This window comes from Capra hircus, chromosome 23 (assembly GCF_001704415.2).
Source record: "Capra hircus breed San Clemente chromosome 23, ASM170441v1, whole genome shotgun sequence".
In the NCBI taxonomy this organism is placed as follows: Eukaryota; Metazoa; Chordata; class Mammalia; order Artiodactyla; family Bovidae; genus Capra; species Capra hircus.
In genome coordinates, this window is record NC_030830.1 from 33145837 (window position 1) to 33171098 (window position 25262).

Consider the following 25262-nt stretch of genomic DNA (forward strand, 5'->3'; position numbering starts at 1 on the left):
GTCAAGCTTTTAAGTAAGAAGTGAGGACTGGATGGCTGGAAGAGGGGATGTAGTGGAAGTCGAGAACATTTGGTGGAGATTTGAAAGGCAATGAGCTTGCATTTGATTTGAAAAACAATCCACAGAGATGAGGATAGTACCTAGTCCTATTGAGTTGTTGTCGAGATTGAAGTAAATAATGCATATAAAATATTTTAATTAATTAATCAATTTTTATCTTTGGCTGTGCTGGGTCTTTGTTACTGAACGGGCTTTCTCTAGTTGCAGCGAGCAGGGGCTACTCTCCAGTTGTGGCGTACATGCTTCTTATTACAGTGGCTTCTCTTTTCTAGAACATGAGGACTCAGTAGCTATGGCACACGGGCTTAATTGCCCCGCAGGATGTGGAATCTTCCCAGACCAGGGATCGAACCTGTGTCCCCTGCATTGGTAATTGGATTCTTAACCACTGAACCACCAGCGACGTCCTGTATAAAATACTTAAAACAGTGACTGATACCTAGTAAGTGCTCAGTGTTAGCTATTGTTATTGAATGAAAATACCTCATCTTTTGTAAGCCTGAATAAATGTATGTGTTGTGTGTGGTGATAATTCTGCTAATCCCATTGACAGACATGTAGTTTGGATTTTTTCCCAGTAGTATTGATGGTTGGCCCAACCATTTCTGTTCTTCACCTTTGGTCCTCCCACCTGCTAACACTTAGATCAACATCTGAAATCTGAATACAGTTCTAGAGCTTTAGACATATGATGTCCTACAAGTTGCTCTTGGGTTTGTTTACCAGTATTATCATGTATACTACCTAACATTTGGGGCCTGTAAAAAGATGGGAACAGATAATTTGGGGAGAAAAACATCATTTTCTATGCTCATGGGATGTGGAATAGAAATGTCACTTTGCACCGAAAGTGTTAATCAGTTTTTGTTAGCAGTGCAATGTAATGAGCATATTAGCTACAACACCTTCCTTGGCAGCCAGCAGTCCTCTTGTGAAATCTTTTAGGAAACAGAAATCTGGTGAGAAGTATTCCTGAGCAATTGAAATATCTTTGCGGCGGGGGGCGGGGAGTGGGAATTACAAAGAACAAATAAAGTAGAAAAAAAATTCTTTACCAAAAAGAAACTGTTTCACCGCTGAGAGCCATGAGAGAAGGCGTTCTACCTGTGGGCTGAAGATGCGACAGTGCAGGTTTTTTAGGGCTGTAAAGCAAATTCGTTTTGCATTTTGATTTTTCACTGAAGTTTATCACTTAAAGAACTTCAAGGTATATTTCTATTTCATGAAAAATATTTATAAAACTTTTAAGAATGGTGGATTTCTCATTATATACTGTATATTGTAGTGTAAGTTATTTTCTACTTCCAGTTAAAATGTACCTTAAAACAGTTATTTTTTGAGGTTTAAAAAAGTCAGTCGAAATAACAAGAAAAATTTATATTTAAGCCCAGCACTTCATACTTGAGGTGTTCAGTAAGCTTTTATTGAATAAATTAATACACACATGAATGAAAAATATTATTCTGAATTTGGACTTCATACTCTGTGATTTGGGCACAGCCTAGCATTGCTGTATAAAGGCCTTCTGTTCAGCTCCCATCTCCATGCCCATGTTCCTCTCCCGACAAACACCCTCTCTAATGTGTTTGATACAGGTCCTTGATTCTATATACATCTTTATAAAATGCTTAGTGATTCTGTGTGTGTGTGTATCTTTAATTCCGAAATTGTTCATCATACCACCCTGCTGTAGAACTTGGCTAGAGAATTCTCCCGGTAAAAATGCTGTAGATGTTACTCTAGTCTTGACTCTTTTGGTTAGCACCATTTTAAGGTGTGTGTGTGTGTGTGCGTGCATGCGTGCGTGTGTGTGTGTTTTAAGGTGTGTGTGTGTGTGTTTTAAGGTGTGTGTGTGTGTGTGTGTGTGTGTGTGTGTGTGTGTGTTGGGCTGTACATTTAGCTAATTGCTCCTAACTGCAGCATAGTGTTCCGTGGTGCACATCATTTCCATAGTGATAGCTGCCTAGGCTACCACAAACCGTGCTACCAATAAACAGGCTTGTCCATGTTCATTATGGACACATTTGAGAACTTCTTCGGGATACACTCAGGAGTGGTGTTGTGGGATGCGTATTGTCAGGCTGCTGAATGGTTGTATCACTCTACACCCCACAGACACTGTGTTCCCAACCTCCCCCACATGTGGTATTGTCCACATTTCTAACTTTTGCCATTTAATAATGTCTGATTTGAATGTGTATTTTTTAAATTACTAGTAATTGTGCATTTCTTCATATTTTAATTAGCTGTTTCCTTTCTGTGAAGTGAGCATGAAGGATTGAACATAGTATTTTATTAATGTTTTGAAGCTGGAGGAACTTTTGGTTACACATTGTATTTTGCAAGATGTTAATATATTTTCTCAAACTTCAAAAAGTGTCATCCTTATGCAGAATCTTATTGTTTTTCTTCCTGATTCCAAGAGATGATGAACCTTTTTCTAAGCATTCAACTTGAAAAGCCATAAAGTATGCTACAATTAAAGCATCTTACTAATCTGTTCTCATTGTCTTCATGTATGCTGAACACTGAGAGCAAGTGTTTTTGCCAGAACAGATTTGGTGGAAAAGTGCTTCGTTGTGTTAGTTAAAGAAAATCTCCCCTGGTCAGAAATCAGTGGATGACTATAAAAAGAAATTAGATCCAGCTGCTTCTCCCTGTTTACAATCTCCCTAGGTGTCAGAAAGCTGAGTTAATAGCAGGAAGCATCATCTCTTTGCCTGGAAAATTCCCTGGACAGAGGAGCCTGGCAGGCTATAGTCCATGGTGCTTAGTTGCTCAGTTGTGTCTGACTCTTTGCAACCCCATGGACTGTAGCCTCCGCCAGGCTCCTCTGTCCATGGGATTCTCCAAGGCAAAAATCCTGGGGTGGGTTGCCATGCCATCCTCCAGGATCGAACCCAGGGATCGAACCCAGGTCTCCCGCATTGCAGGCAGATTCTTTGCCAGCTGAACTACCAGGAAAGCCCTGAGTCAGACACGACTGAGTACATGACACATCACCTCTAACTTGCCTGTCTCTGAAGAGCTCAACACTTGATTGAGAAGTACTTCTTAGCGCTCATTGAATATAAGGTGCTGCTGCTGCTGCTGCTAAGTCGCCTCAGTCGTGTCTGACTCTGTGCGATCCCATAGATGGCAGCCCGCCAGGCTCCCCCGTCCCTGGGATTCTCCAGGCAAGAACACTGGAGTGGATTGCCATTTCCTTCTCCAACGTATGAAAGCAAAAAGTGAAAGTGAAATCTGTCAGTCATATCGGACTCTTAGCGACCCCATGGACTGCAGCCCACCAGGCTCCTCCGTCCATGGGATTCGCCAGGCAAGAGTACTGGAGTGGAGTGCCATTGCCTTCTCCGTGAATATAAGCAGATAATATTAAAAAAAAAGAGCAAATACCATATTATACTTCTCATTTTTCTATGAAAGGGTATAGAAAGTATGTATGTGTGCTTAGTTACTTCAGTCGTGTCTGATCCTTTTCGACCCTATGCAGTACCAGGCTCCTCTGTCCATGGGATCACCAACTCGATGGACATGCGTTTGAACAAGCTCGGGAGTTGGTGATAGACATGGAAGCCTGGCGTGCAGCAGTCCATGGGGTCACACTCTACTGAACTGAACCGAGGCAAGAGTAGTGGAGTGGGTTGTGCCGTCCTCTAGGGGATCTTCCTGACCCAGGGATCAAACCTGAGTCTCTTATGTCTCCTGCACTGGCAAGGTGAGTTCTTAACCACTAGCACCACCTGGGAAGCCCAATAGAGAGTATGAACGCTTCGATTTTTAAAGTGGTGTGGATGGAGAAAAGCACGTTTCCTAATTGAGATGCCGCTTCTCAGGGTCCTAGAGAAAGTTAAGCAGCAGTTTCTGGTTTGCTCGTGAATCTATTCCTGTTCATTTCAGGTCTCAGAAAAGAAGGAATGACTCTGATTCAAAATGCTCTTTCCTTGTTCGAACAGGTTCCCAGTATTTGTGCTTTCCTTTCTGAGGAAGCAGTACAGTTTTTTAAGTGTTTTCATTTCTGACCAAGATGTGATGCAATCAAATCATTATGTTGACTTTGGTTCAGCATCTGCCTGACTGAGTGGAAAAGGAATTTTAATTTGTGATGTGATTGACAAAGCTATGAGCTTTTCCCAATAATACCATAATATGATTAAAAAAAATTTCTCCGTGTTCTGTTTTGCCGATTTTTGTGGTTATGCCTCTTGAGTAAGTTTCTATCAGCAAAACATTTTTTTCAAATGCTTTTCAAATGTTTTTCAAATGTTTTTCAATTTTTTTCTTAATTTTTTTCAAACTAAGCTACACTCTATGCTAAGATGTAGAGTTTTCCAAGGGCTTTGATTTTGTTCTGCCTTGAAGATTACTGTTTTTCTTTCATTATTTTTTCACTCAGAAATCTTGTCTGGAAAATTAGATTTTTAGATGTGATTTTGAAATACTCTTTTTAACCTTTTCAAGAATCTTTTAAAATTTAATATTTATCAGTGCTAAGTATGAATAGAGCATAAAAAGTATCGTACCTGCTTTTCTTCTCCCCGATATTCTGCCTCTCCAGAGACCTCCGTTTTCCACTCCTCCATTTAATTCTATTAATTGGAATTTAATGCCATTTTTCCCTAAACAGTAGCCTTTGTTGTTCAGTCACTAAGTCGTGTCTGATTCTTTGTGACGCCATGAACTACAGCATACTAGGCTCTCCTGTCCTTCCCATCTCCTGAAGTTTGCTCAGACTCATATCCATTGAGTCGATGATGCTATCTAACCATCTTATCCTCTGCTGCTCCCTTCTTTTCCTGCCCTCAGTCTTTCCCAGCATCAAGTTCATTTCCAGTGAGTTGGCTCCTCTCATCAGGTGGCCAAAATATTAGGCTGCTATGTTTAAAAATCTGTATGGGTTTTCTGTAGATCTGAACAGCTCTCATCCTGGGATCTACCTTCCTGAAGAGTGTAGGTATTTTCTTCACTTCCTATGTTGGAACGCCTGGTCTCCTGGACCTCATATCTTCCCCCTTCATTGTTTATACCTCAAGTAAGCAATTCTTCCAGAAGGTTCCTAAGAAAAGGGTGCATGGGATATAAATCTGCATGTATGAAAATGTCTTCATTTTCTCTCACAGTTGGTTTATAGTTTATCTAGTTCTTGAATTCTAGATTGGAGGATATTTTCTCTGAATTTAAGAAGCATTACTGTGTTGATATCTAGCTTCTATTATTGCTATGAGAAACCCTGTGGTATTCTGATTCTTGATTTTTTTCCCCCTCCTTGGTTACTTTGAGGATCTGATCTTTGTCCCTGATATTCTGAAATATTATGATAATCTGTCACCAAGGCCTTGTTTTCTCTGTTGTACTGAGTACACCGAGAGCCTTTTCAATTTAGAAACAAGGATGTTTTTCAGTTCTGGGAGATTTTCTTTAATTCTTCAGTTCTATCCAAACCCCCCCTTCCCCTTCCTCCCTGCTGCCCCTTGTTTTCTTATTCTTTCTCTCTGAAACTCTTATTATTATTTGTGTTTGGAACTTATGGACTGATGAGTCCTTTCATTTTACCATCTTATCTATTTCTCAATTTATTTTTTGGCCTCTGTTTTCCTTTTTGGCAGGTGTCTTGAACTTCATCTTCAGATTCTTTTAATTAGTTTCATATGTTCTTTGTCATATTTTTAATTTTCAAGATTTTTTTCTCAATATTCCTTTTTAATAGTTTTCTATTTTTGTTTCATGGATGGAATAGCTCTTCTCTATATTAATTACAGTTTTAAAAGTTTTCTGCAGCCTCCAGTACATCTCTGTTTTCCTTAAAGTACCTTACTTTATCATTTGTTTTGGTCTTTCTTTTAGGGAATTTCCTTAAATGTATGGTCTTGGCTATCTTACTCATATTCCAGAATGAGATGCCGAAAAACTTAAAACTGAATTTGCCTGAGTGGGGGCTTCTAAAAGTTAACTGGTGGTCTTCATTTTAAGGTGACTAACCTAGAACCCTTTGTGTGTGGGGGGGGAGTGGTATGTGTGTGGGGGGGGCGGGGAGCGGGTCACCTCTAGCAATCCGTGTTTATAGGTATTTTCTTTTCTCTTAGCCAGGTTTTTCCCCAAACAGAATGCTTCAATCATTGGCCTACATTCCTGCCTACAACATTTGGGGAACTGAGTGGGAAAAGAGCTGGGGATACCTGCCTTCAGGATCTCAGTCTTCTTTTAATCCCCATCTTTTTAGCCTGGTAGGCCTGCATCTAGTTGTGCCTAGGTGAAGGGGCTCTTTATTTTGCAGAGTAAATTCCCTCGCTCTGACTAGGAGTCAGGGTGGGAGCCTTTGGGTAGAACTTTCAGTTTGTTTTCCTTTATGAAGCCCTGCCTTATGTCCCCACTTTCAGATCATTCTGAGCTTTTCTGGAATATAAAGCAAGTTCACTTTGCTCTGGGCTTCTCCTTAAGATGCTCTTTGTTTTGGTTTCTTTGCTGTGCTACATCAAGTAACTTACCAATCTTCTTTTCAGCTTCCAAAAACTTTGTTATGGTCATTTCCCTTCCTAGTCTTTGTCCTTAGCAATTTTATGTTATTAATGCCATTTTAGTGGACTTTGGGAGGTAAATAAAGGTGTTCAATGCATCGTGTTTCATTGAAGATCCAGATTTCTTTCTTTGATGCCCCTGTTTCAACACAAAACTTAATAGGCTTATGGTTTATAGCCATTGCAAAATTTTGCTACAATAACAGAATTGTACAGGATATAAATTCATTTGGTCTTTTTCTACCCTAATGAATTAATGGCTAACCTATAGCTTGCTATGAGAGCGTGTATGCTTGCTTGGTTGCTTCAGTCGTGTGTAACTCTGTGACCCCATGGGCTATAGCCCTCTAGCCTCCTCTGTCTATAGGATTTTCCCAGCAGGAATACTGGAGTGAGTTGCCATGCCCACCTCCAGAGGCTCTTCCTAACCCAGGAATCTAACCCATATCTCCTGCATTGCAGGCGGATTCTTCACCACTGAGCCGCAAGGGAATTCTTGCTATGAAGAATGACATCTAAATGACTTCAGGAAGTTTGAGGACAGTATAATAGAAATTTAGGTCATAAAGTAACTTAAACATTCGTCTTACAGATGTGTAAACTGTGACCCTGAGAACAGAGCTGGCTTACCCATGTTCATTCATCCATCTAGAGCTAGAATTGAGTCTCTTCTCCAATGTTCTTTAATATATTTATTTATATACTAACCTATTTGGCTGCACCAGGTCTTACTTAGTTCTGGCATTTAGGATCTTCAGTATTCGTTGTGATGTGTGGGATCTAGTTCCTTGACCAAGGATTGAACCAAGGCATGCTGCATTGGGAGCATGGAGTCTTAGCCACTGGACCAGCAGGGAAGTCCCTTCAGTGTTCTTTTTCTTGCCAGTGTGGTTCTGTCTTTTCTCATTAAAGTAGCTGGAAATACGTGCTCTTTACCATGGTTTATGTCACCCAAATGTCCTGTTAATTTAGTGTCAGCTTTAAGTTGCAGTCATGGATTTTTTTTTTTTTTTCCTTTTAAAGTTTGGGGTCTAGTTTTATTGGGGTGAACTTTAAAACTCAAGAAAATTTCTATCTTACCCCTAAAGTTGTTTCTGTTTTGAGGAATTTATATTGACAATTTAAAAGTTTTCTTTTTTCTTCCTACTGTTCCCTTCTCATGGCCTCCAAAAGTTCTTTGTGGGGGAAGGCAGAAACTCTTTCCTGATTGTAATTAAGCAGATAAAATTATTTAGAACAAATTAGTACACCTGTTGCCATGTTTCAGTAATGGGAAAAGGAAACATGTTGTTCACATGTCAAGTTTATTTGGAGAAATCCTAGAATGCTTTCTTTACTGAATTTTCAAAATGCAGTTCTCAGTTCTCTTCCAGGACCCCTTCTGCATTTTATCCCATGATAGAACTCTTCTGTCTTATCTTCCTTTCCCTCCTGTATTTTGTACTTTGTACAGTTTGCCCCAGAACACCACCACGTGCATTATTTGTTGACTAAGATTCTGTGGTGATTTTCATTTCTATGTAGAATTCTTGGGGTCAGAAACCCTACTTTATACTTTTGAATAAATTCACTTCTACATACATTTATGGAGTGCCTGCACTGAGGTGTTGGGTTCCTCTGTAGGTGCCAGCATCTTGGGGTCCATGTTAGGTCTTTGATAGATGCTGATGGTTGGTATAAAATACTCGCCTTTTCTCCAGTCACTGTTACGACCTGATTGAGAGAATGTTCTTGCCCGTTCCTTCGTATCATGTTGTGCTGTGCTGTGCTATGTCACTTCAATTTTGTCCGACTCTGCGACCCCTTGGGCTGTAGCCTGCCACGCTCCTCTGTCCGTGGGATTCTCCAGGCAAGAATACTGGAGTGGGTTGCCATTTCCTCCTCCAGGGGATCATCCTGACCCAGGGATCGAACCCATGGCTCGAACCCACGTCTCTTATGTTTCCTGCATTGGCAGGTGGATTCCTTACCCACTAGTGCCATCTGAGAAGTTATGTGTCACACTGGTGACTAGCAATAATAGCTGGGAGAAGAGCAGGGACAGCCTATTGCTGGAAGCTAAGGAGTCGAATGTTTCCTCCAATGAACTAGAAGCCCTCTGAGCGTCCTTACAGCCTCCAGATATCAGGATCATAAAGAGGTGCTCCCAGTGAATCAATGACACCCTTTAATACAAGTGACCCACAAAGAAAAATGGTGTCTCTTAGGATTGAGTGGACTTGGGTGAACATTGTTCCATGACTGAGCTAAGCTGTTACACACATAATCTGAGGCAACCCAGAACACTTAGAATCACAAAGCATTGTTTTCTTGTTGTTTCTTCTTTTCCTCTCATCCTCTTCTGAAGTTAAATAATGCTCTTTCATTATTATGCTTTGGAAATACATTAACTTTTACTTTTTTCAATTTTTTAAAAAGTGTGAAGCATGAAATACATTTAAAACATAGGTGTGTTTTATTAAAGACTAGTAAAACAAAAGCTGGGGTAACATCCTACAAGTTTAAAATTCCCTTTGTGTGATTGTTCCTTATGCCCTACCCCAGGTTAACCAGTATCCTATTACCAAGAAAGTTAGGAATTTGATTCTCTTTATTATGTGTAAAGTTTCTACACTTGAAAAATAGCTCAGTAATGAAAGGCCTTCAGTGTTATTACAGGTATATTTTGTTTTTTACACAAGGTATTACTAGAGAAATAACAGGTAACATTTATTGATCACTTAGCCTCTTGCCATTGATTTTCCTGAACTCTGTACACATTGTAACTCCCCAATAATTGTATGAGATAGATGAGAAAATTGAGTCTTGGAGCTAGGAACTGGGTCCCACTGGGATTGTAATCTGGCCAGTCTGACTCCTAAATCTGCTCTCTTAACCACTACACCTAATCAAGGTATTGTCTTATAATTTGATGCAATTTTATATTTTTAACATCTGCGTCTATGTCTTTTGTGTCTTTGAATACTCTAACCAAAACACAGGGTAGCCATCAAGTTCTGTGCTGTTTCTGCTAAAACAAAGGAGTTGGAAAGCTCTGTAGGCTTCAGATCTTATCCCAATTTCTTAACTTCTCATTGCTTGATGCAGATATACAGTCCGTCAATTTATCTAAACCAGATTATATCTTTACATTGTCCGTTTCTAAAATGTTCATTTTATAAATATTATTTTTAATGGGAATTTTCAGGGAACCCCCATAATCTCACTTATATTTGTAGTGTAGTGAATAGTGATAGTTTGAGAACTAAGATCATGGCATCTGGTCCCATCACATCATGGCAAATAGATGGGGAAACAATGAAAGCAGTGACAGACTTTATTTTTTGGGCTCCAAAATCACTGCAGATGGTGACTGCGGCCATAAAATTAAAAGACGCTTGCTCCTTGGAAGAAAAGTTATGACCAACCTAGACAGCATATTAAAAAGCAGAGATATTACTTTGCCAACAAAGGTCCGTCTAGTCAAAGCTTTGGTTTTTCCAGTACTCGTGTATGGATGTGAGTGTTGTACTATAAAGACAGCTGAGCAACGAAGAACTGATGCTTTTGAACTGTGGTATTGGAGAAGACTCTTGAGAGTCCTTTGGACTGCAAGGAGATCCAACCAGTCCATCCTAAAGGAAATCAGTCCTGAATATTCATTGAAAGGAATAATGCTGAGGCTGAAACTCCAATACTTTGACTACCTGATTCGATTCATTTGGAAAGACCCTGATGCTGGGAAAGATTGAAGGCAGGAGGAGAAGGGGACAACAGAGGATGAAATGGTTGGATGGCATCACTGACTCAATGGACATGAGTTTGAGTAAGCTCCAGGAGTTGGTGATGGACAGGGAAGCCTGGCGTACTGCAGTCCATGGGGTTGCAGAGTCGGACATGACTGTGTGACTGAACTGAACTGAACTGAGACTTTTAAAAGAGCTTTGATTATACAGAGTATTTTTTTAATATGATATTTCAAAATTCTTCTAAAAATATTTCATGTTTGTAAGACACAAGTAACTTTTGGTACTTGTTTAGATATGATCACTAAGAGATAGCTTTTTTATGAAACAGTTATTGACTCTACTTCGTGAATTAATGTTTCCTTTGCAGTATTTTCTCTGAAAACAACTAGCTGTAGTGACAAGTCTTTATGTTTAAATTTTAAAATTAGATACCTTTTTAATAGAAGGAGTGCAGATTTTATAGCTCAATAACTCCTTGAACGAGCCATATGAAGTGCCATAGAATTTTGCTGTCTGCCCACCAAGTTTTACCATGGTACAAAATTTCTCCTAAACCTCCTGTTCTTTGCCACTTATGTGGAATTACTGGCAACTTTAAACAATTATCTTGGGCCTCTGCTTAGTAGCTTAGTCATGTCTGACTCTTTGCGACCCCATGGACTGTAGCCCGCCAGGCTCCTCTGTCCATGGGGATTCTCCAGGCAAGAATACTGGAGTGGGTTGCCATGCCCTCCTCCAGGGGATCTTCCCAACTCAGGGATCGAACCCAGGTCTCCTGCATTATAGCTGGATTCTTTACCATCTGAGCCACCAGGGAAGCCCAAGAATACTGGAGTAGGTAGCCTGTCCCTTCTCCCGGGGGACGTCCCAACCCAGGAATCAAACCCGGGTCTCCTGCATTGCAGGCAAATTCTTTAACAGCTGAGCTTCCCTGCTAAGCGCTGCTCTTTTCTTGCTATTAGATATTGGACGAGTCATCTAATCACCAATTTGAGTATCCATTTCTCATCTGTAAAATGCCGCTGGCACCTACCTCATTGTGAGAATTAACTAAGCAAATAATGTGATCCCCCCAACGCGCACACACAGCATGGTATCTAGTAAAAGTATGATGTTTTTATAAGTGTTCCCTTCCCATTGTACACTGCTGTTCAATGCTGACAAAATTGTTGTATAGTATTTATAAAATGTGCTTGATAATGACCAAACTAATGCTTTAAAAATGGCTTCTATGAATGCTGGCTGACGAAACTCTACCAATTAATAATATCTATCCTATGTGGGGATTATAAAAAAACAGGATTGTATTTAAGCACAGTGATGAAATAGCACCTCTGGCATATGCTGTGTGTAAGGTGTTTTTTGTGGCTGACGCTGCTGCTCTACAAACTAAGTGGGATTTTGGTATTGCTTTTGTTGGCATATAGAACAAGTGAAGTCACTCAGTCGTGTCCGACTCTTTGCGACCGTGTGGACTGTAGCCCACCAGGTTCCTCTGTCCATGGGATTCTCCAGGCAAGAATACTGGAGTGGGTTGCCATTTCCTTCTCCAGGGGAATCTTCCCGACCCAGGGATCAAACTCAGGTCTCCTGCATTGCAGGCAGACGCTTTAACCTCTGAGCCACTGTATCTTACATAATTGAGGATGCATATTATGCTGTTGCTTTTAGGTCATTTTATTTTTTGGTGAAAAGGATTTCCCAATCTGGCTAAGGTTGTATGTTCTTTTTTTTTTTGGTGAAAAGGATTTCCCTATCTGGCTAAGGTTGTATGTTCTTTATTTCTTATTAAATAGTTAATTAAGACCAGAATGTCATTTAACTAAAATGAAGACCCAGATACCAAATACATTTTAAAATTCTTGAGCTGTGCATGAGTGACCAAACTCTTTTATCCTAGCATGCCCCCAAGTCCCTGGAACATTTGAATATCTGTGCCTCCTCTCACCAGAGTAGTGATCTAAAGCCTCTGCTTTCCTTGGTGGGAGGGGGAGAGAAGCCCACTCATGGGCAGCTCTCTTCAGTTTACAGTGCGCCTGCAGACGCAGTTTCTTATTTGATCTTCACAGCAGTCTTGGAAAGGAGCAGAGCTGATATTATATCCATTAACAAGTGAGGACATAGGGGTCCCAAGACATTCGTGAGTTGCCCAAGCTCACATTGCTACTAAGTGGGTAACATGAGGCTTAAGCCCAAGTCTTCTGGTTCTAAATCTAAGGCTTTCTCACTCTCCCATGTTCTTATTCCCATTATAGATTAACAGACCCATCTAGTATCTTATCAGATATGGATGTCAATCAGTAAGGCAGGTGGATTTCTAAAACTTTTTTGATTCTAACCACCACACAGGCATTTAGGGAAGAGAAATTGTAATGTGGGGCCTGCTTATCTTTCAGTCTGAGACTCTGGATCTCTTGTACAGTGTATTGATCCCAAATTGTTTTCATTTAAGAAGGGTAAAACAATATGAAATGTTTTGTTCTAACACAAAAATGTATCCATGGAAAAGTGATAAAATTTGCAGTGGTAAATACCATGTGAGATTTTAATTGAAAGTATGAATACTTTATTAACATTAAAAAGGGATTGCCGAGAACTTCCCTGGTGGCCCAGTGATGGGACCTTGCTTTCCAACGCCAGGGGTGCAGGTTCCATCTCTGGTCAGGGTTCTAGCATCCCACATGCCTTGTGGCCAATGGACCAAAGCAAAGAACAGAAACAATGCTTTAACAAATTGAATAGGGACTTTGAAAATGGTCTACATTAAAAAAGAAAAATCTTAAAAAGAAGTACCATGTTGTTCTTGCATTTCACATGAGGTCTCTTTATTTAGTTGTAGATGCATGTAGAACTTTTCCTTACCTAGTTATGTGAGTTTCCTCTGCCTTTGTATCTTCAAGCCTTTTGGCATCTGTTTATAATTGGATATGACTGAACACTCATGATTTTAAAATGTATTTATGACATTATGACTTAAAAATATGTCATTCATAGACTTTTTACCCAATTACAGAGAAAACATCAAACTCAGGTTCTGAGCCATTGGGTCTGTGGCTCAGACATGAGACTACGTTTTCATTCCAAAGCAATCAGCATTGATGTAGCTTTCTGGATTATCATACCTTCTTTGTACTCTCAGCGTTGTCTTGAGGCATCTCAGATGTGTGTGGAAGCATTTGAAAACCATAACAATATGTTACATGCTTTCATTCATGCATGAGTCTTCTGATTGAGAGTTGGGCTGTGAAGAAGGCTGAGTGCCGAAGAATTGATACTTTTGAACTGTGGTTTTGGAGAAGACTCTTGAGAGTCCCTTGGACTGCAAGGAGATCCAACCAGTCCATCCTAAAGAAGACCAGTCCCGGGGGTTCATTGGAAGGACTGATGCTGAAGCTGAAACTCCAGTACTTTGGCCACCTCATGCAAAGAGTTGACTCATTGGAAAAGACTCTGATGCTGGGAGGAATTGGGGGCAGGAGGAGAAGGGGATGACTGAGGATGGGATGGCTGGATGGCATCACGGACTCGATGGACATGAGTCTGAGTGAACTCCGGGAGATGGTGATGGACAGGGAGGCCTGAGAGTCGGACACAACTGAGCGACTGAACTGAACTGAACTGAACTGAGACTTTTTGTCATAAGACATTTTGTACATGAGCTCGTAAGTTGGAATAGACCAGGAAAACACTTAAATCCAGCAAAGTCTTGCAGATAAGGAGTGAATGGTTGGTGGGAAATAAGCCACCATAGAAATAGCAGATGAAACTTGAAAATTTTTTCTCAGTTTAATAACCAGTCTCTTCACTCTTTCATCAGTATTTATTGAACACCTAGTGAGCGCTAGGACACCATCAATGTTCACAATTAGTAAATTAAGATGCTGCTGCTGTCCTCCAGGAGCTTACAGGGGAAGACAGTTACAGGCAAGAGACAACATAGGTTAATAAATATAAAACTATGAAATATGTAATAAAATATTTTGAGGCATATAAATGTAAAACTATATTTTAATGATGTATAAATTATAGACAGTTTAGATAACTTTAATTACCTAAAATATGGATCTGTTCTACTTGGTAAACCATCTGAACATTCCCTACGTTAATATTAGAGAGCTCTTAAGGAAAGCACCTTGCTGCTGCCACCTTGATGCTAGTCCCTGGTGGCCGGTGTTTCTTAAGAGGAGAAACCTGGGTTTGAATCCTAGCTCTGCCACTTTTTAACTGTTGAACTTATTTGTGTCTCGGTTTCTTTAACATTTTTTTCATGGCATTTTTATGATTTATGTATTTATTTCTGGTTACCCTGGGTCTCCATTGCTGTGCATGGGCTTTCTCTCGTTGCAGTACACAAGCTTCTCTTTGTGGTGGCTTCTTTTGCTGCAGAGCATGGGCTCTAGGGCTCGCAGGCTACGGTAGTTGCGGCACATGGGCTTAGTAGTTGCAGTTCCTGGGCTCTCAAGCACAGGCTCAGTAGTTGTGGCACACGGGCTTAGTGGCCCCATGGCATGTGGAATCTTCCCAGACCAGGGGTCGAACCTATGCCCTCTGCATTGGCAGGCAGATTCTTAACCACTGGACCACCAAGGAAGTTCTGAATCTCAGTTTCAATGTCTGTGAAATGGGAATAAAGATAATGTCTACCTCACAGTTTACTGTGAGGACTGACTGAGTTAATATTGGGTTGGCCAAAAAGCTCACTTGGGTTTTTACATAACATTTTATAGAAAAACCCGAACAACAACCCACTATATGTTAGAGTGCTTAGTTGAGTGTCTGGTACACTTCAAAGGCTATAGAAGTGTCCTTGGCAGCTGTCATCATCGTCATCATCATTATCGTTATTGTTTGGCAGGATAAAAGTAAATTGAGTAAAGTTCTCAAGAAAGAATTTTCTCCTCAGCCCCTGAAAATTACTGTAAATGTCGCAAGATAAAGGAAGGAAACTAAACTTTTGTTAATCATCAGCTATGTGGTAGGCTGGACTTCCCAGGTGGCTCAGTGGTAAAGAATCTGTCTGTCAATGCAGGAGATGTGGGTTCAGATCTCTGGGTTGGGAAGATCCCCTGAAGAAGGAAATGGCAACCCACTCCAGTATTCTTGCCTGGAGAATCCCCATGGACAGAGGAGCCTGGCGGGCTACAGTCCATGGGGTCGCAAAGAGTCGGACACGACTTAGCGACTAAACAACAACAATGTGCCAGGCAGCTTACTAGGATTTTTACCTGCATTTTCATTTAATCCTTACGCCAGTGCTCTGACGTAGATGAGAAAACAGGCTTAGAGAAATTAGATTGCTTGCGTAAGGTCTGGTATGGCCACCATGATGATAACTGGTCTCTGTTACTCTGCATCCTATACTCTTCTTGCCTTGCACATGCCACAAAGCCTGAGAGTTCAGCAAGTTTCACTTATAATAGGTACAATTGGAATTTGCTTGTTTGGCACTTTATCTCTAATAACTATTTAAAGGGATGTCTTCTACATTTTTAGTTTGGTTCTATTGCAGTAATTTGTTCTATATATCTGAATTTTCACCACCCCCCATTCAAAACTGTATTACAGTAGTATAAACAATATAAATGGGACCTAGATGGAAACTATTTGAATGAGGGTAGTCTTATTAATAGTTTGCAGAATTAATCTGACCCATTATAACTTTCCAGTTTTCAAGATCACTGTCATAAGTATTGAAGTCACTGCTCGACAAATTAATAGCTATTTCATAGGTCTTTTAAGCTTAGCCTCTGTGTAGTTATGTATACTAGGTGCTCGGTATAGAACTGATTGTTTTGGCCAGCTTTTTGGTACATCCAGAATGAGTTCAAGTAACTTGGATTTTAAAGTAATTAAGTTAACTTTTAACCATTTGCTGTTTTTATATTAAAAGCAGGGTTGAAAATTTGGACAGGAAAGAGGGAAATTTTATGAGGAATTCCCTGGTGGTCCAGTGGTTAGGATCCTGTGCTTTCACCGCCAAGGGTGTGGGTTCAGTCTCTGGTTGGGAAACTAAGATCCCACAAGTGGCACGGTGTGCCCCTCCCCCCAGCTAAAGTAACAAGGGAAGGGATATAGTTGTAAAACACCCATCCATACAGTGTCAGCTTAGCTTCCTGAATAAGGTTGCCTCAAACCCCCAACCTAGAATGTGTGCAAGTTGTAAGCTCTTCTCTTCCTAAAAATATTTGTGCATTTCCTGGATTTTCAGTTCAGTTCAGTTGCTCAGTCGTGTCCGACTCTTTGCGACCCCATGAATCGCAGCACCCCAGGCCTCCCTGTCCATCACCAACTCCCGGAGTTCACTCAGATTCACGTCCATCGAGTCAGAGATGCCATCCAGCCATCTCATCCTCTGTCATCCCCTTCTTCTCCTGCCCTCAATCCCTCCCAGCATCAGAGTCTTTTCCAATGAGTCAACTCTTCGCATGAGGTGGCCAAAGTACTGGAGTTTCAGCATCAGCATCATTCTTTCCAAAGAAATCCCAGGGCTGATCTCCTTCAGAATGGACTGGTTGGATCTCTTTGCAGTCCAAGAGACTCTCAAGAGTCTTCTCCAACACCACAGTTCAAAAGCATCAATTCTTCGGCACTCAGCCTTCTTCACAGTCCAACTCTCACATCTATACACGACCGCAGGAAAAACCATAGCCTTGACTAGACAGACCTTAGTCGGCAAAGTAATGTCTCTGCTTTTGAATATGCTATCTAGGTTGGTCATAACTTTTCTTCCAAGGAGTTGCCATCATGCAATTGCTTCTGCCTCCTGGGCCCTGTTTTTCTTGCCTTGTGCCTCTGATATGCAGCATAATGTCCTCAGATGGGATACTTGGCTTCTTCTCTGATTCTCAGAAAGGCCCTGTTCATACACGGCATTTGTGTTCTTAGTTAGTACACCCAACTGAAGAAAGGAGGAAAAACGAGTGAGCCCTATATTGCATTCATGCACCTTCCCTTTAAGGCATTCTTGTTCTGAAAATGTTCCAGACCTCCCTTAACTGGAGAACTTCACCTCCCCCTCAACCCCAGCTTCACTCTGCTATGCTATTCTTTTCTTCTCTTCCTGTTCCTCTCATCATCCTTCTCTCTGTTCCTTTCAGAGATAAAACAAGTTCTTCTCATCTAATGTAAAGCAGTTCCCCTTACTTGACCATCATTCTGGGATCTTGACAGCCATTCTGCAGGGAACCATCCATCCCAAGGGGGCTGGACCTGAGTGGTGGGAGACCCTATTGAGGGAACATGTTTTCAACAAGAGAGTGTCTTCTAAGAGAAATTCTTGTGTTAGCTATTAGGATGGCAAAATAGAGAACTTTTCATCTTGTTACATGGTGGCAGACAGTGTGTTAATTTCAAGTTTATTGAATCCTGCCTCCTGAATACAGTATGAGAAACCTAAAAAATTATTGTGCACGTAATGTGTCCAAATTCTAGATAGCTTAGACTAATACAGTGTTCTTGTGCATAGAATGTATGCTGCTTAAAAAAAAAAAAAAGAATGTATGCTGCTTACCTAAAAGACATGAAGCCACCTAACACAAAGATGTCACCACTTGGCATCTTGCATCATTACATGTTTTACTTACACAGAAAGAATTTGGGCTTTTGAAACACAATTATTTTTGTTGCCATGAATTTGTTTTGTTTTTTTTCTGACAGTTTCAAGCTATATGCAAAGGCAGTGTGTAATCTTTAAAACCTAAAATAAACACAGAAGTGCATCTTTTCAGGAAGTAAACCTTTCATACTTCCATCAGTCTATTCATAAATGACTTAATGTTTGATTGCTCTTAGCGGAAAAAAAATTACAGCTTTTTATCCTCACTCTTTTACCTCAGTTTTGAAGACTTGTGGGGAGTTCACTAAACTGCACTGTAATATACTGATCCTGTTTTTTGAATTTATAAATAAAATTCTTGAAATTGTTTTTCTCTTGCTATATAGCAGCCTGACCTGACAGATTTTTCCCCCCGTAGGTAATAGAGACGAGGAGACCTAACCAATGACTGTGGAGTAATATGGAAGAAGATGGGAAAAACTTGTTTAATGGGTAAGAAATAAAACTGTAATAAAAAGTTGTTCGTGGAAACTATCACAGCAGTATTATGTAATACTAGGCTTCAGTAGGTGGCCAAGATTGGTATCCTGTTAGGGCGAGTGCTCAGCCACTGTCTTTGTCTTATCACCATTCTGAACTTTCATCGCCTTCTTTCTTCTTACCCTTGTGACTTTTTAAATGCTATGAATTAACTTAAGAGGAGACACAGCTATATTTGAAAATAAACACAGGACCTGGAGACCAGCCCCCATAGTAAAACAGTTCTTGGGTAAGTCTTGACGCTTACTGTTGGTTGGATAGAGACCATATCTGTCACGACCTGTCTAGAGTGTTAGCAGCCCCTTCTCACTCCCCAGTTACTGCCGGCTGCTGTGATGTTAGGCTCACCCTGGGGATCCTGTTCTTTAGCCAAGTGCAGATTGTGTGTCAGGTGGTAATCAAATAGAATTCTACGGAAAATCCAATAAAAAGGTGTTACTGAGTTTATGATATAAAAATTTATACAAGTCCGTACATGCTTATTGTCAATAATTGAAACATTACAAAGAACAAAAACATTCTGTTCGAATCTTAGCCACCCCCCCACCCCGCCCCATATATGTAAGTGCATGATGTCTTTTTCTTTGCCTGCTGGTTAAAAACTTGCACTTAGGAACCAGACTGTTTTTGACTAGCCATTAGTAGCTTGACATTTGGGCAGGTTAATTTCTCTTTGCCTCAGTTCCTTGAGTATAAGTGGGAACAATAAAATGCCTATCTCATAGCGATGTTGAAGATTAATTAGTTAATCTATATTAAAAAAAAACTTGAAAGAATGCCCAAAACATAGTGAGTGTTCAGTAAATGTTAGCTATAGTTTTCTTATGTATCCCAGTTAGCATTTTTATGTACCAGCCTTCCATAGATGAATCTTGTGATACACTGCAAGAGGTAAGCCTTCTTGGATAAAGTCAATCCTGATGTCAAGGATTTTTAATTTTTTTCATGAGTGTTTCCTTTCTTGGCTTCAAGCTTAATTTCTCTCAGAGTATGCTACAAGACTACGCGTGAGAATAGAGTTATACACCCTCATCTCTTACTATATATCATATGGTGTAAATAATGCTTACAGGTATGTAGGAATTAACAAGCATCTTCGGGCTGTGATAGTTTTATCTTGCCCATAAAAGTATCTGTGTCAAAAAGGATGCACAGTTCTCTTGTTTCTAGATAGCTGTGTTACATTTTCTGTTAAGATTCCTTTAATCTATTTTGAAGGACAAATCTTCTTGAGTTTTCTTTTCTTCTTGTTTCACAGAATCACAATAGTTTTGAAAATGTCTGGTATCTTTTCCATGGCTAGTCAGCACTTCCTTAGGTGATACAGGCAGCTACTTATTTTAAGAGAGAAGGACACTAAAACAGTCATCTCTTTTTAATATTTCCCTTTTGTATTGTTCCAGGGCTCTATTAGGTTATAATGGACAATTTTTTTCTGCTGTGACTATTTTAGAAGACAAATATATAAAAACAGAGGTTGACATTCACTGAGTATTTATTCTGTGTCAGGCACCATTTTAAGTGCTTTGCTCATTTATTCATTAGTGAATTTAATCCTGTCATCCACTTATGCTGCTGCTGCTGCTACTGCTAAGTTGCTTCAGTCGTGTCTGACTCTGTGCGACCCCACAGACGGCAGCCCACCAGGCTCCCCCGTCCCTGGGATTCTCCAGGCAAGAACACTGGAGTGGGTTGCCATTTCCTTCTCCAGTGCATGAAAGTGAAAAGTGGAAGCGAAGTCGCTCAGTCGTGTCCGACTCTTAGCGACCCCATGGACTGCAGCCTACCAGGCTCCTCCACCCATGGGATTCTCCAGGCAAGAGTACTGGAGTGGGTTGCCATTGCCTTCTCCGCATCCACTTATGAGGCAGATGCTGTTATTATCTTCATTTTAAAAGCTGAGAAAAATGAGGCATTGATTAACTTGCTCAAAGTCACATCACAAGTGGCAGCTTCAGGATTCAAACCCAGGTCCTCCACTGTGGAGCCTGTGCTGTTAACCATTGGGGTGCTGGCCTAGTTTTTGATCAACTTCTAAGATTTGCTAAGGTGCGCAGGGATTTAAGTAAGATAATAAAGTCAAATATCACCTGAAAAAGTCACCATAACCAATCTGTTTCTGCTTGCTTGTGAGAAAGAAAATTTTAAATCATGCTTCTTCTTCTTAAGTTTGGGAAAAATAATGGTGTGAGATGATGTGAGATTCATACATAATTAGTTTTTTCTTGACCATACTTAAATGAATACAACTGTTTTACTTCTTTATGAATTGTTTGTAGTAGATAGAAATCACCTGACTCTAGCTAAGGAACAGTACATGTTAAGTGAGTTGATTTGTAGATTACTATTTAGTTGCTGCTCATGGAAACATGCAGGCAGAAGGACTGAACTGTGCAGCAGTTTGTAACTGGTTGGTAATTAGAAATTGTCCTTTTGTCCTGTTAAATGATATTTGACTGACAGTCAGCAGGAAGTTGTTGAAGAGAAGAAAAGGCAGGAGAAAAGGCGATATGGGTCTTGTAATTAGAGTGTCACTTATAAGTGATGATCTAAAAAAGTAAAGGTACATGAGCAGCCGACATTTATATAGGAACTGGAAGGAGTTAGAGTCCGTGGTTTTTGGTTTTTGTTTTGTTTTGTCTTGTCAGAGAGAAATACTGGCTTTTCTTTTCTTCAAATAGCAATTTCATTTCCTGTTGAAATATGGTAAAGTACAAAGAGTAAGCAACATTTAAAGTAACACAAGCACACTGATGAAATAGTTCAGCTTTCCGGTAAAGTGTGGCTACAAGCAGTGATGTTCCCCCTCTCCATCTTTTTGAACTCTCTTTCCTTGTTTGAGAATCCCTTCTGAATGTTCGTAACAGTGATGGCTGTTAGTGTACTCTTTGCCGCACTTAGATACTCTTTACCACAGTGTCTTAAAGGGTGGCCAGGAGCCCCTGAAACTTTCGGGAGTCAAAGCTAATTTCATAACAGTATTAAAACATACTTGCATATGAATATGCAGTGGAGTTTTCCAAAGACAGCATGATGTACAAAGAATGGAGGGAAGAGATAGGGAGTGTGGGATCTACATATATTCTCTGCTATATTTAAAATGGACAGCCAGCAAGGACCTGCTGTACAGCACACGGAACTCTGCTCAATGTTATGTGGCAGCCTGCACAGGAGGGGAGTTTAGGGGAGAATGGATACATGTATGTGTATGGCTGAGTCCCTTTGCTGTGTACCTAAAACTATTACAACACTGTTAATTGACTTTACTCCAATATAAAACAGAAAGTTTAAAAATAAATAAACATGTATCCTCTTCTCTGAAAGAAAGAAAAAAAGAAATAGCAGAATCCAGCTGTCTTACTTATTCCAGGCATTTAAAAGATTCGTAAAAATGTAACATACAACCACTTTTCTCACTAGATATATAATGATAATTACTGAGGTTTATTTCTACATTAGCACATTACAATGACCCCAATATAGGCAAGAAAGTCACGGCGCTCTCTCTAGTGACTGGGCGGACTGTGCCTGCCACACAGCATCCCATGCAGATTCTAATGACATCCCAATTGAGTGCAGCTGTGTCCCCCAGATTAGAAAAGTGAAAAAATGCTGTTCCTTTTTCATAGTTGTGCTAGAGGATATGATAAAGATTACACTGGTTGTTTCCAACTTTGGGAGGACCAGAAGGCCTTCCTGGACAGCCTTTTATTTTTCAGTATTAATTGAGCAACTGTGATGTTGCAGTCTTGTTTTAGGGCTGGAAATGTCTGTGAACAACAGCAGCAAAAAAAAACCCTCTACCCTCATGGGGCTTCCATCCCAGCCTTTGAGTCTTTTGCTGTAGTGACAGCTCCCTCTTGAGGGCAGTCTGAGTTCATGGCAGCGTAGCTATGGTGGGTCTTGAACACTGACTGCTGTTTCTCAGTGGCTAAGAACCGAGAATAAAGTGGGAGCTGCTTGACATTTTGCAATTTTTTTTTAAGGCACCAAACGGTTTGGGATTTCTCAAATCTTATCTAGAACCCCAATATAACAATAAAAGTGGGCCTGTCCAGTCACTGGTATTGTGGTTGTTTTAATCTTATCTTGTTTTCAAAGTTAGCACCACTTTTTTCAAGAAGTGTAACTTTTAAAAAAATTCAGTACCAACTGATGTTAAATTTATTCTAATTGTTTTTTATTTGTTGAAGGAAAAATGTTCAGATATGTGTGAGATTTTCATTGCCTGGTGAGTTGCTCCCAAGACCCTATAATTTGTTTAATAGACTTTTATACAGAAGGAGACTACTTGGCTCATTAGATGGAATCACTTAATAATGACCACAAGGTTAACTAATGCGGCCATCAGACTCCTGCTCAGCATTTGGATGTCTCTTGTATCACTCACAACTTCAGCCATTTCTGAATGCACACGACTGGGAATACCATTAGAATATTAATGGAAAAAGAAGCTGACATGCAAAATGTGAATGGCCAAAAGTCATGTCTAAAGATTATTTTAATCTTTTTAATTTCCAGGAGTTCTGCATCAAACTTGGCCTTCCAACTTAAGAAATTCTCAACTGTATCAGGAATGCCATGAAATAATTGCTTTCCAGCTGCTTCTGCTTCTTTTTGTTGCTTTTCTTCTCTTACAGTTTTTATTTGATCTGCCCTTTCACTTAATTTTTCCTGCATCGCTGTCACTAGAGTAAAGAGCATCACCATACCAGGGCTTTCTTCTTGCCTGAAATGCTGATAATTTAATGTCTGCGACATTATTCATAATTTCTGTGAAATTATTCTGCAACATCATTATCTTCTAGGTTTACCTGGGAGATTATTTCCTAGAGGGGCGCTTCATCCAGGTACTTCTTGCTGTATGTAGATTTGAGGATAGTCTGGACAGTTTCATCACTTTCTTCGGCCTCAGATGTTACAGTAATGGTGAAGCTGGGTAGATTTTCTGATAACACTTAGCAGGACCTTGTCAAGTGAAGCACTACTGAAACAGACTGCGGTCTCAGGAGAATCCATTCATATTCTGGAATACTCTTTGTTAGGGGGGGTTGAATTAATGTACAATCAAGCTGTGAAGGAATTATGGTAGCTTGCATGGCTCCTTGCCATCGTCTGTCATGGGGACCCTTGATCATGCCCGTGAATTGCCTAGACATCCTGTCTGCTGTGGCATTGGCTAAGCAGGCTCAGATGCAAAGATACAGGCTGAGAGGCCTGTGGCCCAAAGCCAGACCAGGAGCAACACCCGACACTGGCCTCCACCACCTCCCTTGGCAACCTTCTAAAAGGAGAAGGTAACTTCTGAATCCATACCTTCTTCACTCACTGCCTGATCTGTGTGCAGCGCTCCCTCCTACTGTCTTTCCTTTGGCAGTCCCTCAGACCCGTCTTCCCGAGGAAAGCTTTGTTTACAGGCCCCTGAATGACCTTGCTTGTTCTTCCCCAGTATTCTATAGACTATAATAGCCAGAAGGACACAACCACAAGGTCAGTTAATAAAACAAACAATATAAGCAGGTTCATATGTAGTAAAATAGAACTGTTTATAAGTAGCTCTAAAAAGCAGGTGGCAAAAAATAAAAAATAAATAAAAAGCAGGTGGCTTCTGTTCGGTAGATCAGCGTTTCTCAAACCCATGACGTGTGTGTACCACTGCATGGTTTCTACCACAGTCCAGTAACATCTGTTGAGTTAACTTAATATTTTTCTGTAAACCAGATTACTTTTTTTTAACCTAAAAGCCTACTTCCTCACCCTAAAAAAGATACCTCCGGAGATAAGGATTTTCTATTATTTTATAAGACACATAACCATATTTGACTACTGCATTTAAAGATACTTGCCTCTGGAGAGTTCCATCTCTGGATAAGACGTAGTAAGCACACTCTGCCTAGTGTCTCCCGCTGAATGCAGCTAAAATCCTGGATAGAACTCATGGACCAGCAATTTAAGGACTCTGAGAAGTCAATAGTAGCAGGTGGATTAGAAAAGACCAGGATTTTAAATACAGCTACGAATATCCCCTGGCCTGGGTGGAGTGCAGTCCACCCTGGAAGTGGGAATCAGGCATGGAAAGAGAGAGCTCTAGAAGAAACCCTCCAATCTTGACTTGATGGGGAAGGAGACTTCTAACACTCAGAGAAAGAGGTGTAGAAACTTCCTCCCTTAAAAAAGCATCCCTCCCTTCTCCCAGGCCCCAGCCACCAGGCAGTCTTGTCATTGCTGGCAGTGACAGCAGCAGGGCCCACAGCCGCCTGAAAGTCCTAAGCGAGGGCAACCGTCCCCTCCAGTTGTCGGTGTTGTTTGGTCACTAAGTTGTGTCTGACACTTTGAGACCCCATGAACTGCAGCACGTCAGGCCTCCCTGTCCTTCATGGTCTCCTTGAGTTCCCTCCAGTTAGAGAAGCGATAGTCCTAAAAAGGACCCTTCACTTTTTTTCTTTCTCCTTGTCTTCCTGCTGCCTAGCTCTCAAAATATCTGAGAGAACAGGATAGCAAAGGCCTCAGATTTCTGGCTGGAAGACAGAAAGGAACTGAAAGGTACCTAGGAAGACAGTGGAGGAGGAGGAGCTCAGGAAACCAAGCCTGCAGAGTTATCTGTGCACTCCTGGGTCCCCTCCTCAACACCATGCTGCATGGATCTGGTCCTGAAGAGCACACAAAAACTATTAGAATTGATTATGTGATAAATAACTGCCCAGGGCCTAGACTAGCCACTGGCTAGCCCTCATGCCAGACAGTCCTAATATTTCTGCAAAGGCTTTCACTGAGGAACTGATATATTTTAATTTATTTATTTATTTATGGCTGTACTGGGTGTTTGTTGCTGCGAGGCTTCTTCTCATTGCTGTGGCTTCTCTT

At 40.6% G+C, this 25262-nt stretch overlaps 1 protein-coding gene across 1 annotated transcript in view; it reads left to right on the forward strand.

Moving 5' to 3' along the window:
* Nucleotides 1–25262, forward strand: part of MED20 (mediator complex subunit 20) — a 73896-nt gene that overhangs the window by 27511 nt on the left and 21123 nt on the right. The window contains exon 5 of the mRNA XM_013973778.2: nt 18277–18350. Within this exon, the coding sequence (XP_013829232.1) occupies nt 18277–18306 (30 nt within the window). The 3' untranslated portion in view covers nt 18307–18350. The remainder of the gene's footprint in view (nt 1–18276; nt 18351–25262) is intronic.